General features: G+C 45.1%; 1 protein-coding gene across 1 annotated transcript in view; it reads right to left on the bottom strand.

Annotated features, from left to right (window-relative positions):
- The window catches only part of EFCAB8 (EF-hand calcium binding domain 8), a 37,160-nt gene that overhangs the window by 21,463 nt on the left and 1,491 nt on the right, over positions 1-14,206 (bottom strand). Inside the window, 9 exon segments of the mRNA XM_044985790.1 lie at positions 2,120-2,250; positions 4,483-4,556; positions 7,074-7,195; positions 8,537-8,621; positions 8,920-9,025; positions 9,974-10,154; positions 11,463-11,566; positions 11,790-11,908; positions 13,311-13,485. Of these exon segments, the coding sequence (XP_044841725.1) occupies positions 2,120-2,250; positions 4,483-4,556; positions 7,074-7,195; positions 8,537-8,621; positions 8,920-9,025; positions 9,974-10,154; positions 11,463-11,566; positions 11,790-11,908; positions 13,311-13,485 (1,097 nt within the window).

Raw genomic sequence — 14,206 nt, forward strand, 5'->3', positions numbered from 1 at the left:
GTCACTAGAGGAACATATTTCTACAGTAAGAATCCCACGACCAAAAAGAGAGATTGTTAAATTATATGAATTAGCAACAGGAGACTTTGGAGCCTCTGGAGAGAGTAATGCCAAGACAGATGAGTTTCAACACCCAGGTGTCAGCAGCATGCGATTGAGATTTTAGACTCTACTCCTGGAGGTGGTTATTTAGCATTCACATCTTTTGTTATTCCATGATCGTTTGGACAGATTGCAGATGCAGAGGCCTGCAATTTCCAGGCCAACACATAATTCAGCCTTTTCAAGAGCAATAGCCACCGCTGTGAAAGGGGCTGATTTCGGAGGAGGGATGAAATAAAGATCTGGACAGGATGCTGTTCTAGAGCCAAGTGTTGCATGTACTGGGAAAGGGGAGACAAAATGGTGATTGCCAGGGACCAGGGAAAATTGCAGAGAGAGTAAAATTGTGGATTCAACCCACTGTCCGCTATCTGCACGATTTACAGTGAGCCAGCTGCTGAAATAGGTCTTTGGCCCATTGCCAGGATGCTAGCTAACGAGGGGGCTGTCTGCTGCACCCCATTAGCTTTCAGGAGGCGATGGACTGCTGCCAGTCCTAATGCACTTTGAAAGCAGAGAAAGGGACAGGGACAGAATACAGAGCTGAAAAGGGCTGGGAAAGAAGGAATGAAAGAAGCAGAAAGGATTGAGGAAGAAAAGAAAGAAGGAGGAGAGAGAGAGGGGATATGGAAAGCAGAAGGGGAGAGAAAGAAGCAGGGAAGGGAAGGGGATTAGAGGAAAAGGGAGACGAGCTAAGGCTGCAAAGAGAATAAGCAGAGGAAGGAGTGAAGGGTAGAGAGAAATGAGGGAGGTGAATGGCAGCTGGGGTACACAGCAGATACAGCAATGTATGTAAGACAACCTCATCTTCCCCTTCCTCAAGCATTTTCACAAACAGTCTTCACCCTGTACTTGTCCTGCCGGATGTGTATTACTCTAGATCCAATCCCTGAAACATTTTAATTGGAGATAGGCCTGAACTGGAAACACTGGATTCAAACTCCCCTCCCCATCTCGGATGTTAACTCTGGGGTGAGCTGAACTTTGGATTGGAATTTTGCTGCCCAGCTCCATACAATTTACATTCACCTGCCCATTCCCCCCACAACCCACTGAGCCTGCCCTATTCCCACCCGCTCCTCCTCACAACACAGAGTCCTACTTGTGCTGCTCAGCTCTGGCAACACTCGGGTTCAGCACCACTGCCTACAAACAAGCATGGCACGCTCGGACCCAGCAGACCAGGAGCAGCAACAGCAGGATGGGCATCCACACCCAGAAAACGGACCAGAAGGCTGTTCCCAAGCTTTGCTACACTGAAGCCCCACTTCACCTTGCCTTGCCTCTTGAAGACGGAAAGGAGGAAAAAACAGGAAGTCAGACACCATTGCAGCTGCATTTTGCTTTTTTTTCACTTCAGCAAATCTAATAATAATTTATTTTTAGCTAAAAAGAAATACGTTTAAGAGACTTGCATTTGTTTGTTCACTTTTCCTGTGGAGTAAACTTCCCATGCAGCACATGAGGGTTACAGGACATTAAGAAGAAATCCAACTCAACCAAAATTTAGATCCAAAAACCCACAGTTGCTAGGGAAGTTTGGACCAAGATTGGGACTTCCCAGCTAGACCTTTGCTCTGTGACAGGTCAAACCAAACCCTTCAGCCCATCAGCTCTGGGGACATCTGGGTCTAGGCTAGACTTCTCAGGTCAGGCCCATCTCTATCAAATATAGACATAATAGAGCTGGAGCAGTGTCTTCCCATCTTCTCTGAAATTTTCCTCAAGAAACTGTTCCGTGTCCAGCAATTTTCCCACTGCCCAGAGGCCCCAGAAATGACTGTACTTACAGCCTGAAAAGTCTGTTGGAAACTTCATCTATTTACAGGCCACCGAGTAGTGTCAATTATGGGCCCCTTTACCCACTTTCTGTAATTTAGGTTTCCTGAGCCCTGCCTGAAATTTGAGTCCCAACAGGATTTTCCTGGAGGAAATGGAATTTTAAGAGAATTGTAACATTGCCTGCTACCATTGTGTGATGGATAATTTACAGAACAGACAAAGAGACCTGTCTTACTGGGGTTTACCCAGGATATGTAGTGGAAGTGAAGTAAGCACCATGGCTCTCTTATCAGCTGCTGAGCAGGAGGCAACAAGATTGAGCTGAGGAATGAATTTTATCTGGTGGCACCAGTCCCCATGGAGAGCCTGGAAGAGAGAGGAAAGACTTTACTTACTGACACTGCAGGTCATAAACAATCGCACAAGGAGCTCGTTCTTCGTCAGTGGGGGCTCAGCAGTGCCACTCCCATTCCAACATGCCTGGGTTCATGTACAGTTTGAAGTAGACAGAAAAACGCCAGCGAAAAACAAAGTGAAATGTGAAGCTGAGGAACAATAAACACAGGAAAAGTGGGACAAGGAACAGAGGCAGCAGAAAGAGGGAGAAGAGAAACATTAGGGTGACGCCCACAGCAGGACCCCGAAAGGGGAAGGGCATGGTATTTGATTGGACGAGTGCAGTTTTGAATTAAGAGAGATGGTTCATTATGCACATCAAGAAACAAGAAGAGGGTCATGACTTAGACATGGGGATTGAGAGGGTTCAGACCAAAGGGATTCTTATAGACAAGGCTCTTCTGGGACCCAGGAAGCAGTGGGGCTTTGAATGTGCATTAGCCATTGTAGCGAGGGGACGTGGTCTCCCCCTCTGATTGACAGGGAGAGACTCACAACTGCCCCATGGTGGGCAGAACCGGGACACCCGCGGGGGCGGGATAGGAACCGGAACTATAAAAGCCTGGCCCTCCAGCTCAGTTGAGGAAAGAGCTGCCGGAGGAGCAGGACATCTCCCCCCGCTGCTGAAGCCCGGCTGCCATACTGCCAGAGACCTGGAGGAGCTGCCAGACACCGGGGACACTGAGGAGCTGTAGGGGCTGCCACTAGCTGTCTACCCCAGCGAGGCGAACGATGACCCCAGAACCCAGGTACCCCCGGACTGGGAGGGTAGGAAGGAGCCAGGGGAAGCTGTATAGTGTTCGGCTGTGTGACTGACTGCAAGCTGGTCAGCGTGTTGTGGACAGACTTCCCCGCAGACGCAGTGGCGGACCACTCCTCCACTGTTAGGGCCCAGGGCTGGGATGCAGTGGAGTGGGTGGGCCTGTGTCCCTCTACCCCTTGCCACTCCCACCATCAGGGTGGCAGCCTCCCCACCTTTAGGCCAAGCGGCCTGCATTGGTCTGACACCCACCCGAGCTAGGACGCCGGATGGTTTTGCTGACTCTCCCAGCAGAGAGCTAATCTTTCCCTAGACTGCTGAGTTGCTCTGCCTGACAGCAGGCCAGAGCCCTTTCACTGATTACGACCCTGTCCTGATTGAAGGTGCCAGGCCTAGAGATGTGCCACTACCATGCCTGACTGCGGGCCAGACCCATTAACTATGTGCTGCCCGGCTCTGGCTGAATGTCAGGGCTACCAGCCCCAACTGCTGCCTCAGGGCCTATTAACTGTTGGCTAATTCCCCCGAACAGAGCCACTCTAGGAGCGTTACAGCGACTGATGGGGAGACACCCACGGCCGCACTACAGCCATCCAAAATGGTCTGAATTGGTGCTTGCTGAGCTGCAAGATCGTGAATGTCTGGCTGATGGAATGATATAAAACGACCCAAGGTAAGTCATTTTGGTTTGCAGAGCCAGCCTTCGGGATGTGTAAACAGTGCAGCCCTCGTGGCACTCCGCAGCCCATACTCCACCCTGAAGGGGCGTCTACACAGGGAGTGGCAGCAGGTCCTAGAACCCAGCTCTACAGATTCAGACTCACAAAACTTGCACTACAGCACTAAGAATAGCTGTGTAGGAGTTCAGGTTCTGAAGCCCACCCCCTTCCTTAGGCTAAAGAGTCCGAGCTCCAGCCCAAGCTGCAACACTTATACAGCCATTTGTAATGCGACAGGGAAAACCGGGCAAGCCGGACTCTGTTGACCTGGTCTCTGAGACTCACCACTGTGAGCTACTACTCAGTGTAGACAGACTCTGAAAGGCCACAGGTCTTGGTCTACGAGCATCAGCAGTAAAGTACACTTTGCCTTTTTATGTAAGACGATGGAAGGAATGAGAGCAATGAGCGTCCCACAGACCTATTAGTAGTAATATTTGTATTATGGCAGCACTCAGAAACCCCACTGTGCCAGGTGCTGCACACACACAGGTAGATGAGGCCTCTGCCCCAAAGAGCTTACAGATTAAGGCGGCGAACAACATACAGAGGCTCTGGGAAAGACAATTCTGATAGACATTGTACATAATTGCTTTTGAGTATTTTAGTTTATAATTTAATAAATATCAACTTTCCTCAACTTTCTTCAGGATAGGGGAGCAACAGGAATCTAAGTAGGAGTGAGGTTTGTCTCAAAATGTAACTTTAGACAGAGAAACTCACAGGCACTCGGAAATTTCTGTATAGGCTGGCCTTTCCTTTCAGGAGAAGATGCACTGGGATTCTGGCTAAGACACCTGAGGGAGAAAAGCCATATATTAATCCTGACCCAACACTTGCCACATTTCTCAAAAGAAGTTATTTTAATTGTGCTGAAGTGCACCTAAGGCAATAATAGTAGCCTAAACCCCATGCGTGACCTAGGATATATCGTGTACAGGATAGCTAGTCACAAGGGACATTCATTAATACCTGGAAGGATTATGTGGTATTTTCATAGATCCACCTTAAATGTCGAGACACAAGCATGGCACTAAAAGCTTTAAAGTGTTAGCTACAATCTAGGCTTAGGAGAAATATTAGTAACATTCTACAAATACATTAGAAGAGGAAGACCAAGGACTGGGTAGGCCCCGTTACTCAATGAGGGGGAAAAATGTGGAAATGGCAGAGGTGCTTAATGACTTCTTTGTTTTGGTTTTCATCGAGAAGGTTGGTGGTGATTGGACGTCTAACATTGTGAATACCAGTGAAAATGAGGTGGGATCAGAAGAGACTAAAATAGGGAAAGAACAAGTTAAAAATTACTTTGACAAATTAGATGTCTTCAAGTCCTAGAATATTATTACTATGAAATGTATCCTAGAATACTCAAGATGCCGACTGATGAGATATCTGAGCCATTAGCAATTATCTTTGAAAAGTCATGGAAGATGGGAGACATTCCAGAAGACTGGAAAAGGGCAAATACAGTGCCCATCTATAAAAAGGGAAATTAGGACAACCTGAGGAATTACAGACTAGTCAGCTTAACTTCAGCATCCAAAAAGATAATGGCGGAAATAATTAAGCAATCAATTTGCAAACACCTAGAAGATAATAAGGTGATAAGTAACAGCATGGATTTCTCAAAAACAAATCGTATCAAACCAACCTGACAGCTTTCTTTGACAGGGTAACAAGCCTTGGGGGGCGGGGGGACTGGTAGACGTGGTATATCTTGACTTTAGTAAAGCTTCTGATACTGTCTCGCATGCCCTTCTCATAAACGAAGTAGGGACATGCAACCTAGATGGAGCTACTATAAGGTGGGTGCAAAACTGGTTGGAAAACCATTCCCAGAGAGTAATTAGTTGTTCACAGTCATGCTGGAAGGGCATAACCAGTGGGATCCCACAGGGATCAGTTCTAGGTTCAGTTCTGTTCAATATCTTCATCAATGATTTAGATAATGGCATAGAGAGTACACCGATAAAGTTTGCAGATGATACCAATCTGGGAGGGGTTGCAAGTGCTTTAGAAGATAGGACAATGATCTGGACAAACTGGAGAAATGGTCTGAAGTAAATAGGATGAAATTCAATGAGGACAAATGCAGAGAACTCCACTTAGGAAGGAACAATCAGTTGCACACATACAAAATGGGAAATGACTGCCTAGGAAGAAGTATTGTGGAAAGGGATCTGAGGGTTATAGTGGACCACAAGCTAAATATGAGTCAATAGTGTAACGCTGTTGCAAAAAAAAAAAAAAAAGAGAGAACATAATTCTGGGATGTATTAGCAGGAGTGTTGTAAGCAAGAAACAAGAAGTAATTCTTCCACTCTACTCTGCTGATTAGGCCTCAACTGGAGTATGGTGCCCAGTTCTGGGTGCCACATTTCAGGAAAGATGTGGAGAAATTGGAGAGAATCCAGAGAAAAGCAACAAAAATGATGAAAGGTCTAGAAAACATGACCTATGAGGGAAGATTGAAAACACTGGGTTTGTTTAGTTTAGAAGACTGAGAGGGGACATGATAACAGTTTAAGTACATAAAAGGTTGTTACGAGGAGAAGGGAGAAAAATTATTTTTCTTAACCTCTGAGGATAGGACAGGAAGCAATGGGCTTAAATTGCAGCAAGGGAGGTTTAGGTTGGACATTCGGGAAAATTTCCTGTCAGGGTGGTTAAGCACTGGAATAAATTGCCTAGGGAGGTTGTGGAATCTCCATCATTGGGGATTTTTAAGAGCAGGTTGGACAAACACCTGTCAGGGATGGTCTAGATAATACTTAGTCCTGCCATGAGTGCAGGAGACTGGACTAGATGGCCTCTCAAGGTCCCTTCCAGTCCTATGATTTTATGATCTTAACAGCAATCATACACAATTACCTAGAGATTAGAAAACGTGGTGCATCAGGACAGACACCAAAGAACAGGGATGATTCTGGTTTTGCAAAACCTGCAACAGAGTTCGTTTTTTCAAAACCGAAACGAAGGTGCTTTGGATCTAGCCCTGCTTAGGGAATCAGGATGGTTAAGGAGCAAGCAGAGACCTGAGGGCCAGGTCTCCTGGATTCTACCCCGACCCTGTGAGACTTTGGATGAGTCGTGGAGGGTGTCATTTTCAGAGGGGCAAAGCCCTGGCAGCTCTCTGAAGTCAATAAAATCTCAGTCAGTCTCATAATACCTCTGTGTTTGTAAAATGTGTAACATTTGCTCTTCCTCTAGGAAGGGCAATTCAGATAAATGCTCAGTCCTCGCTCATCTCTCCAGTAATACCAGACAGGAGAACATGTGATTATAGCTATGCTTGGACAACGTATCTGTACCTGGCTTAGTTATATAGTGACGGACGTTGAAGATCCCATTTGCTACAACATCCAGCGAGGTGAAGATCAGAATGTTTCCTTTCACATCACCAACACAAAACACTCCTTTGTACCCATCTGTCCTGACTCAGGGAGAAAGGAAAGAAAACAGATCAGACCCCATGTACATTGCCATTTCAGGCAAGTATTACACTAGAACACTAGTGGGCGTCACAAATAGAAAACTCAGTTTTCCAACAGGGCCAGCTTAACTGAACATTTGTGCTCCAATTGGCTCACAGACACATGTAGTAAACACCCATCTTATGCACCTAAGTGCCAATATGAGCATGCATAGGCAGGATCCGGAGAACCTATTTGAGAACTCATCTTTGGAAAGTGCACATCTAAATACCATAGCCATGCACTGGGCACAAGACACATGTAGGAAGGAGGGCCTGTCATCTCTCTGGAAGCAGCTTTTTTTTTTTTTTTAAGATTGGCTGAAAAAAAATTCCTAGGTAGTATCTGAAAGCTGAAATGTTGCTCTATTATACACAGCTGCAATTCAGATACAACAGTATTTATTTATTATAAGCATGAATTTGAATTAATAAAAGTGACCATCCCAAACTCGGCCCCCTTGACAAAGTTTTACGGATACATATCCTAAAACAGACTCCAGCAATTATCCAGTGATAACACTACACCCAGGCAACCTAAATACGGGGAAGAGGGAGGATTCAATAGATTTTGCACTTGGCCATGTTTTTGGTAGACTCCAATGCTCATTGAAGTCCCATGAGCAACTAAAAGAAAAACATTCAAGAATAATTCTCGGTCCATGATATTCACTGTCCCCTGGCCATACATGACAGGACAAGCAGTACACCAGAGACAGTGACATTGAGTCCTCTGGGAGTCCTTAGAGGGACACAGAAGTGTCAGGCCTGCTGGAGGAGCTACACAAAACATATGCCCCTTGCAAAACACGTTCTTGTTTTTAAAAAGATTCATGTGCAGTTGAAAAAGGTGTGTGTAAAAAACAAAAGAATAGGGTTGAACATCCCTAAACTCCTGTCACTACACTATTTAGTACGAAAATAGAAAAGGAGAGAGAGAGGCTCACTATGTAAAGTAAAAGAATGTAGGTGACAAATCTGTGGCGTCTCACAACTTGCCATTGTCTCTACAGTATATAGGGTGGCCACTCAGAGCATCACAGCAGCAGTAGATATAGAACTCAGATCTTTTCTACTCCAAAGAGCATGGATCCATGGCCTTAAGTGTTAGCGAGTACAGGGGCTGTGATTCAGTGAGCAGTTCTCTCTCCGTCCGGTAGAGGGAACATGAACATCCCCCAGTTCATTACAATATAAGGGTTAGTCATTTCTCAAGTACCTTGCACAGCAGAGGAGCCATAGGTCTGTGATGCGAGTATCTATGTATTTTAAAATCCTGCTTGGGAGAAGCAGGTAACCTACCAGTAATCCAAGGCCGTAACACAGCTGTCAAGCTCAACAAGGGAAAAGAGCCTGTCACATTTGTTGCCACTGATATCAAAGAATTCTGTGCAACAGAAAAAAAGAGAAATCCCATGAATCTCAACATTAGCATCAACATCTTGATGTTTGGTGTTCATGCAAAGATAGACCTTTTGAACCTGTCATATGCATGTATGTTTATTTAGACATTCTGCCATGCAAACATGCCTGTTGCTGAACAGGTATTCAACTGACCAACGCTACTACATCCATACGTAGCGGACCTCATGCTCACTTCAGTCAATGGCAAGGCTTCTATTAACATCAGTGGTGCAGGTTAGGGACCAGATCTTCACAATGGGGAATGATTTGTCTCTATTTACCAATAATCTGATCAGTAGATGCTATCGCCAACAGGTTGATATTAGACAGACACACCATGTCAGTGACCCACATCTGCTGACTGGGCCGTCGTCCAGACTGATCAAGCTACACAAAGAGGAAACATACACTGAAAAATCAAGTAACCCCAAAGTAGTTGCAAATCCCACTCAGAGCTCACGTAATAAAGCACTACCATGGCACCAGGCTTAAGCAGGATGTAAGCAATGCATAGGCCTTGGGCTCGCTGTCTGACCTGAGGAGAATTTCCCCCTAAGTTAGCAGCAGCTCTGGTATTTTCCACCCTGAATGAGAGCTCCAGACCAGCACTTATTTTTAAATAGGAAGAGTTTTACTGCTGAAATGGTAGAAAGATGCAGTGATTCAAGGGTCTAATTGGTCTTGTCCTATTGTGCTCAGCCCTCATTCATTATCTTATGTTCAGTTTATAAGAAGACAAAACTTAGCAGATAGATCAAAACTTGAGCTGAGACCAGGTGCTTCTGTTTAAAGAGATTCTCCAGGGACATTAGTGCACAATATCCCTTCCATGAGAAACGGTACATTTTCCCTTTATATGCCCTCAATATTAGGTTTTTTGAGAGTGCTGGTAATCCAGAAGAGAAGGCTTTGACCCCACCCTCTGTGCTAGCAGTGTCCAGTGTAACACAGCACTGCCTCCCCGCTGACTAAAGTGATTTGGTGATTTAGAAATGCTTCATATGATCGGCAAAACTCTCCCCTCCGAGCCACGCTGTGGGTCTCTCATCTGCAGTGGGGGGGCTCTCTGGTGCATCCACATTTGTGGAATCACCACTCATGGCAATGGGATGTCGCCCATGCAGAACGAGCACTACACACACAAAGGAGACATCTGCACTGTGAATACAAGCTCCATGAAGGCATGGGTTGAGACTCCCAGGGAGGCCACGTGGACCTCATTTCTAGATGGCTAAATGGGAGGGTGTCGTGGTCTGGGAAAGGTTGAGAGCCCTGGATTGTGTGGATTAGATAGAATCTAGCTCTTCATTTCGATCAGGTTCATGAGCTATGTACCTGGACAGTGCGGAGCAGTTTGAATGTGTCACTCCAGTAGAGTAAGATTCCATCCCTGCTGACCGTCAGGAATCGCCCTGACAGATTCCAACCACTACTTTTCTTGGCCTTTTCATTCCTGTCCATTGCCCGGCCCTGGCTTGGGAAAAACTGCACCTTGATGATTTCCTGGCCTTGGATCCTGAGCAAGGGGAAGGAGTGAGATAGGAGAAATGGAGCAGAACAGTCAGGAAGCGGAAGGGTAAGGTGGGCCTGTAAGAGGGGGGAATAGAGCAGGGGGGAACACAGGGACTGAAAGCACTTAGCAGAATTTAGAAACTCAGGCCCCTGAGCTCAGGAGCTTTTGATGCGTGTTAAGTAAGTCTGAGCCTCCCCCAGGGCGAGAGACACAAGGCGAAGTGGTGGGAGTGGGAAGGAGATTTTCACACTATAAGGTTATAAGGTGGCTGGTGTCCACGCTGCAATGTCTCCAACCCCTTAGCACAAAGATACATTACAGCACATACAGAGGAAAAAAGACCTGTGGGAGGGACTGGCATGTGTGGCAAGAAGTTGAAACCTGGACACATCATGTGGGATGTTTTTTTAAGCTAGCCACAAACTCTTAATGCAGATGGGCTGAGCCTTTGTGTGCAGCTTGAAACCCCCTGTATTACACAGGACAGACTAGATGATCACAGGTTTAAGATCAGAAGAGACACTACGACTGAAGTATTTACAGTGCACCCATTTCTGAGAGGCCTGGACAACAAAAGACCACCTGTCCCTTTATTTAACACCCTAGAAACTGAAGTCAGCCCAGAGTCTCCATGGCACTGGAGCATGCTTCCCCAGTCACAGCATTTGCTAGCCTTCAGTTCATGCTGTAAAGCTCATCTATTCCCAGGCTCTATCCAGGTAGGAAGGAAAGGGGACACATTGGCTGGGGGGAGAGTTTTGGCTGGACTAGAGAGGATTTGAGTTCAAACAAAATTGAGTCAGAAGCAAGTGTGCAAGAGAAGTTAGCCATATTTCACCACCACACTCGCTCTCAGGTATTCATCATAGCATCAACCCCAAGTGGTATCACACTGGCAGGTCTGAGAAAGAGGCAACACCTCACTTTTAAGTGACCCCCAGAGAAGGGAGTGTTGTCGTTTCTCATGTTCAGGTTTGTTGCTATAACAGCAATAATCTAATGCGTCCCTAGTTATACTCACAATATCCTACTGAGACTGATTAATACTGATGGGAATTCATCTCAAGCAGCCATTTCACCTAGGCTATAATCTTTAATAGAGGTTGTTCCTTAAATGATTAGAGGCTAATTTATTAAGCCAATTTCATATGGGAAGATGCGCATGTTTGCCATTTGCTGTTAAATACCTGATTTTAAAAAAAGAAATTTTTCACAGCTAGGATGTCACAAGAACACACTAAACTGGAAGACTAATACAAGCAGCTTTAATGTGGATCACTCCTCCTCAGACAGTAATGGCTAAGAGCTTACACTGGAATGATTTTCATGGGTGTCTGAAATAGCAGAGGAGATTTGCTTTTCAGCATGTCATCCTTTCCTCTGTACTCTCGCAATATATAGTTCAGATATTCTTCCTGTGAGAGAGAACAATTTCATTAGCACGGTATAAAAAGGAGAACAGAATTAATTATCTCAAGTTCTATGGTGCTGACAGATACAGCAAGAACTATGGCAAAGGTAACAGGAATAGCAGGAAACACTGCCTTCCCCCAACATTAAACCAAAGTAAATAAAAATCAGGAAATTTTTGCAACTGCTACACAACCACCATTCTCTTTGATTAGAGCACAGTATTACCCAGCCCACGGAGCCATCACAATCAGTGTCAATTTTCATAAATATGATATCAATATCTTCTTCAGTAATATTGTCCATTATCATCTTCATTGCCCTGCGGAACTCTTTAATATCCAGCCCTGGAAGAATAAGCACAGTATATTCAGCCCTAAACTTTTCCAGATAATTATATCTATTGAAAAAATAGACTGCACAGAGCACATTAAAATGGCAATTAAGCATCAAAAGCAATCCCCCCAAAAACACACAAAGGGGGCAGATTTCTCAACAATTTGTGCATACAAAAAGGCACACAGTTGGGTATCAAACTTGCTCATACAATTTATTGCAACTGTGTAAGTAACGCATCGATGTGTGCAAATGCTTCTCAATTAGCTGTTTACAGATGCAATTTCCCAATCCGCATGCACATCTGCAGTAGCTGCAAACACTGGTAGGCACCTAAGAAGTGCAGAACTTCTTTGAAAGTCTGGTCCTCGGCAAACAGATTTTTGAACAGGGGCCCCTAACTAAGATTTTCCTTAAATGTCTAAACCGGAGTCAGAACTTGAAGCCATGCGAGGCTTAACTTACGCTCATCAAGAAAGTCAAGATTCTCATCTGGAAGATGCTGTGGAAGTGTTAGTGTCATTATTACAATATCAAGTATCAGAGGGGTGGCCGTGTTAGTCTGGTTCTGTAGAAGCAGCAAAGAATCCTGTGGCACCTTATAGACTAACAGACGTTTTGCAGCATGAGCTTTCGTGGGTGAATACCCACTTCTTCGGATGCAAGCAGTGGCCCGAAGAAGTGGGTATTCACCCACGAAAGCTCATGCTGCAAAACGTCTGTTAGTCTATAAGGTGCCACAGGATTCTTTGCTGCTTATTACAATATGTGATTTTACCCTGTTTAAACCAAACCTAATTAGAGATTGGTACATTTGTTCTCCTGACTTCCTGAATATTAAGCATCAGAGGGATAGCCGTGTTAGTCTGGATCTGTAAAAGCAGCAAAGAATCCTGTGGCACCTTATAGACTAACAGACGTTTTGCAGCATGAGCTTTCGTGGGTGAATACCCACTTCTTCAGATGCAAGAAATTTTTGCATCTGAAGAAGTGGGTATTCACCCACGAAAGCTCATGCTGCAAAACGTCTGTTAGTCTATAAGGTGCCACAGGATTCTTTGCTGCTTTGAATATTAAGCTTGACTTCTGTACCATAGAACTATGGGACACAAACCTACATCTAACAACTGAGGAAGAGGAAATCTGTGTCTACTTCACCATACAGAAACCCAAAGCTATCACAAAGAATGGGTGATATAGACTTGCTGTGAGAGGTAAGCTGGAGATCTCTTCAGTGGAAAAAATCAGGTCCAAAGTAACTGATGAAGCCTGAAGGGGCTAATTCTGATGGATACTGTTGTGTAGACTGCATGCTTCTTAACAGCAACAGAGATAGCTATGAAACTAAAAAAGTGACCAAAAGAGCAGAGTTATCTAGAAACTGAAATGCTTTGGGAAATGCTGCATTATCACCTCCACCCTTGTCTAAGTCGGCTTCCCGGAACGATCGCTCCAATTTTTGCAAATGCTCATAATTGATCTGGTCCTCAACTTGCTGTGCACGGGAGGTATCAGTGGATTCTGGGAATCTCAGTATCTGTTTGGGAGATGAGCAGCTCGAGACAGATTTGCTCTGAAGTCCAGTGATCTGAAAAAACAGTTAGAATCAAGAACAGCATGTGCAGAGCTTTTATTACACCCAAGAGAGCCCTCTTTACTCACGTCTTACATAAATGGGGCAAGAGCAGGAAGATAGTAAACCTCTTATAAGCAGTAACCTTATGAGAGCATATACAGATAAGCAGAGAAATGGCCACTGCCCAAAAGCCCTTAGAAACTGAAGGTCCAGTTCTGGAAACTCTTGTTCATGGAAATAGTCCTCACTATTGATAGTAACCCCATGGACTTCAACAGGGGTAAATCCATGACAGTGCAGAGACCCCACACAAGGTCTTATGCACCACAACTCTCACTTAAGCCCCATTTCATTACTACCATATCATTAATTTTAAATCACTTAAGAAATACAGGATCCAATTTATAGCGGCTACCAAGCAATTACTTTACATAGAGGGCTTTGCTGGCTGGGGTACAGCTGGCATAGCTAGCTCTCTGCCATCCTCTGCAGGAGACCCTGGCACAAGGGGCATGGCAAAGGCAATCCCAGAAACAGGCAGGCATGGCTAAGATCTGTCTATTCCCAGTTGCTATGCTGGCCCATTTGTCACAGGCAAGCTGAGTGCAAATCAGCACAGCACTCAGGCTGTTTCAATCTGTGCTGCAAGCTGAATAGGCCCTTCGCTGGTCCAGGATAGGAAAGGTGCAAAATGAGCATAAAGCCAACATTTCCTGCACCCGCTCAGCAACTG

The sequence above is a fragment of the Mauremys mutica genome, chromosome 13 (genome assembly GCF_020497125.1).
Source record: "Mauremys mutica isolate MM-2020 ecotype Southern chromosome 13, ASM2049712v1, whole genome shotgun sequence".
In the NCBI taxonomy this organism is placed as follows: Eukaryota; Metazoa; Chordata; order Testudines; family Geoemydidae; genus Mauremys; species Mauremys mutica.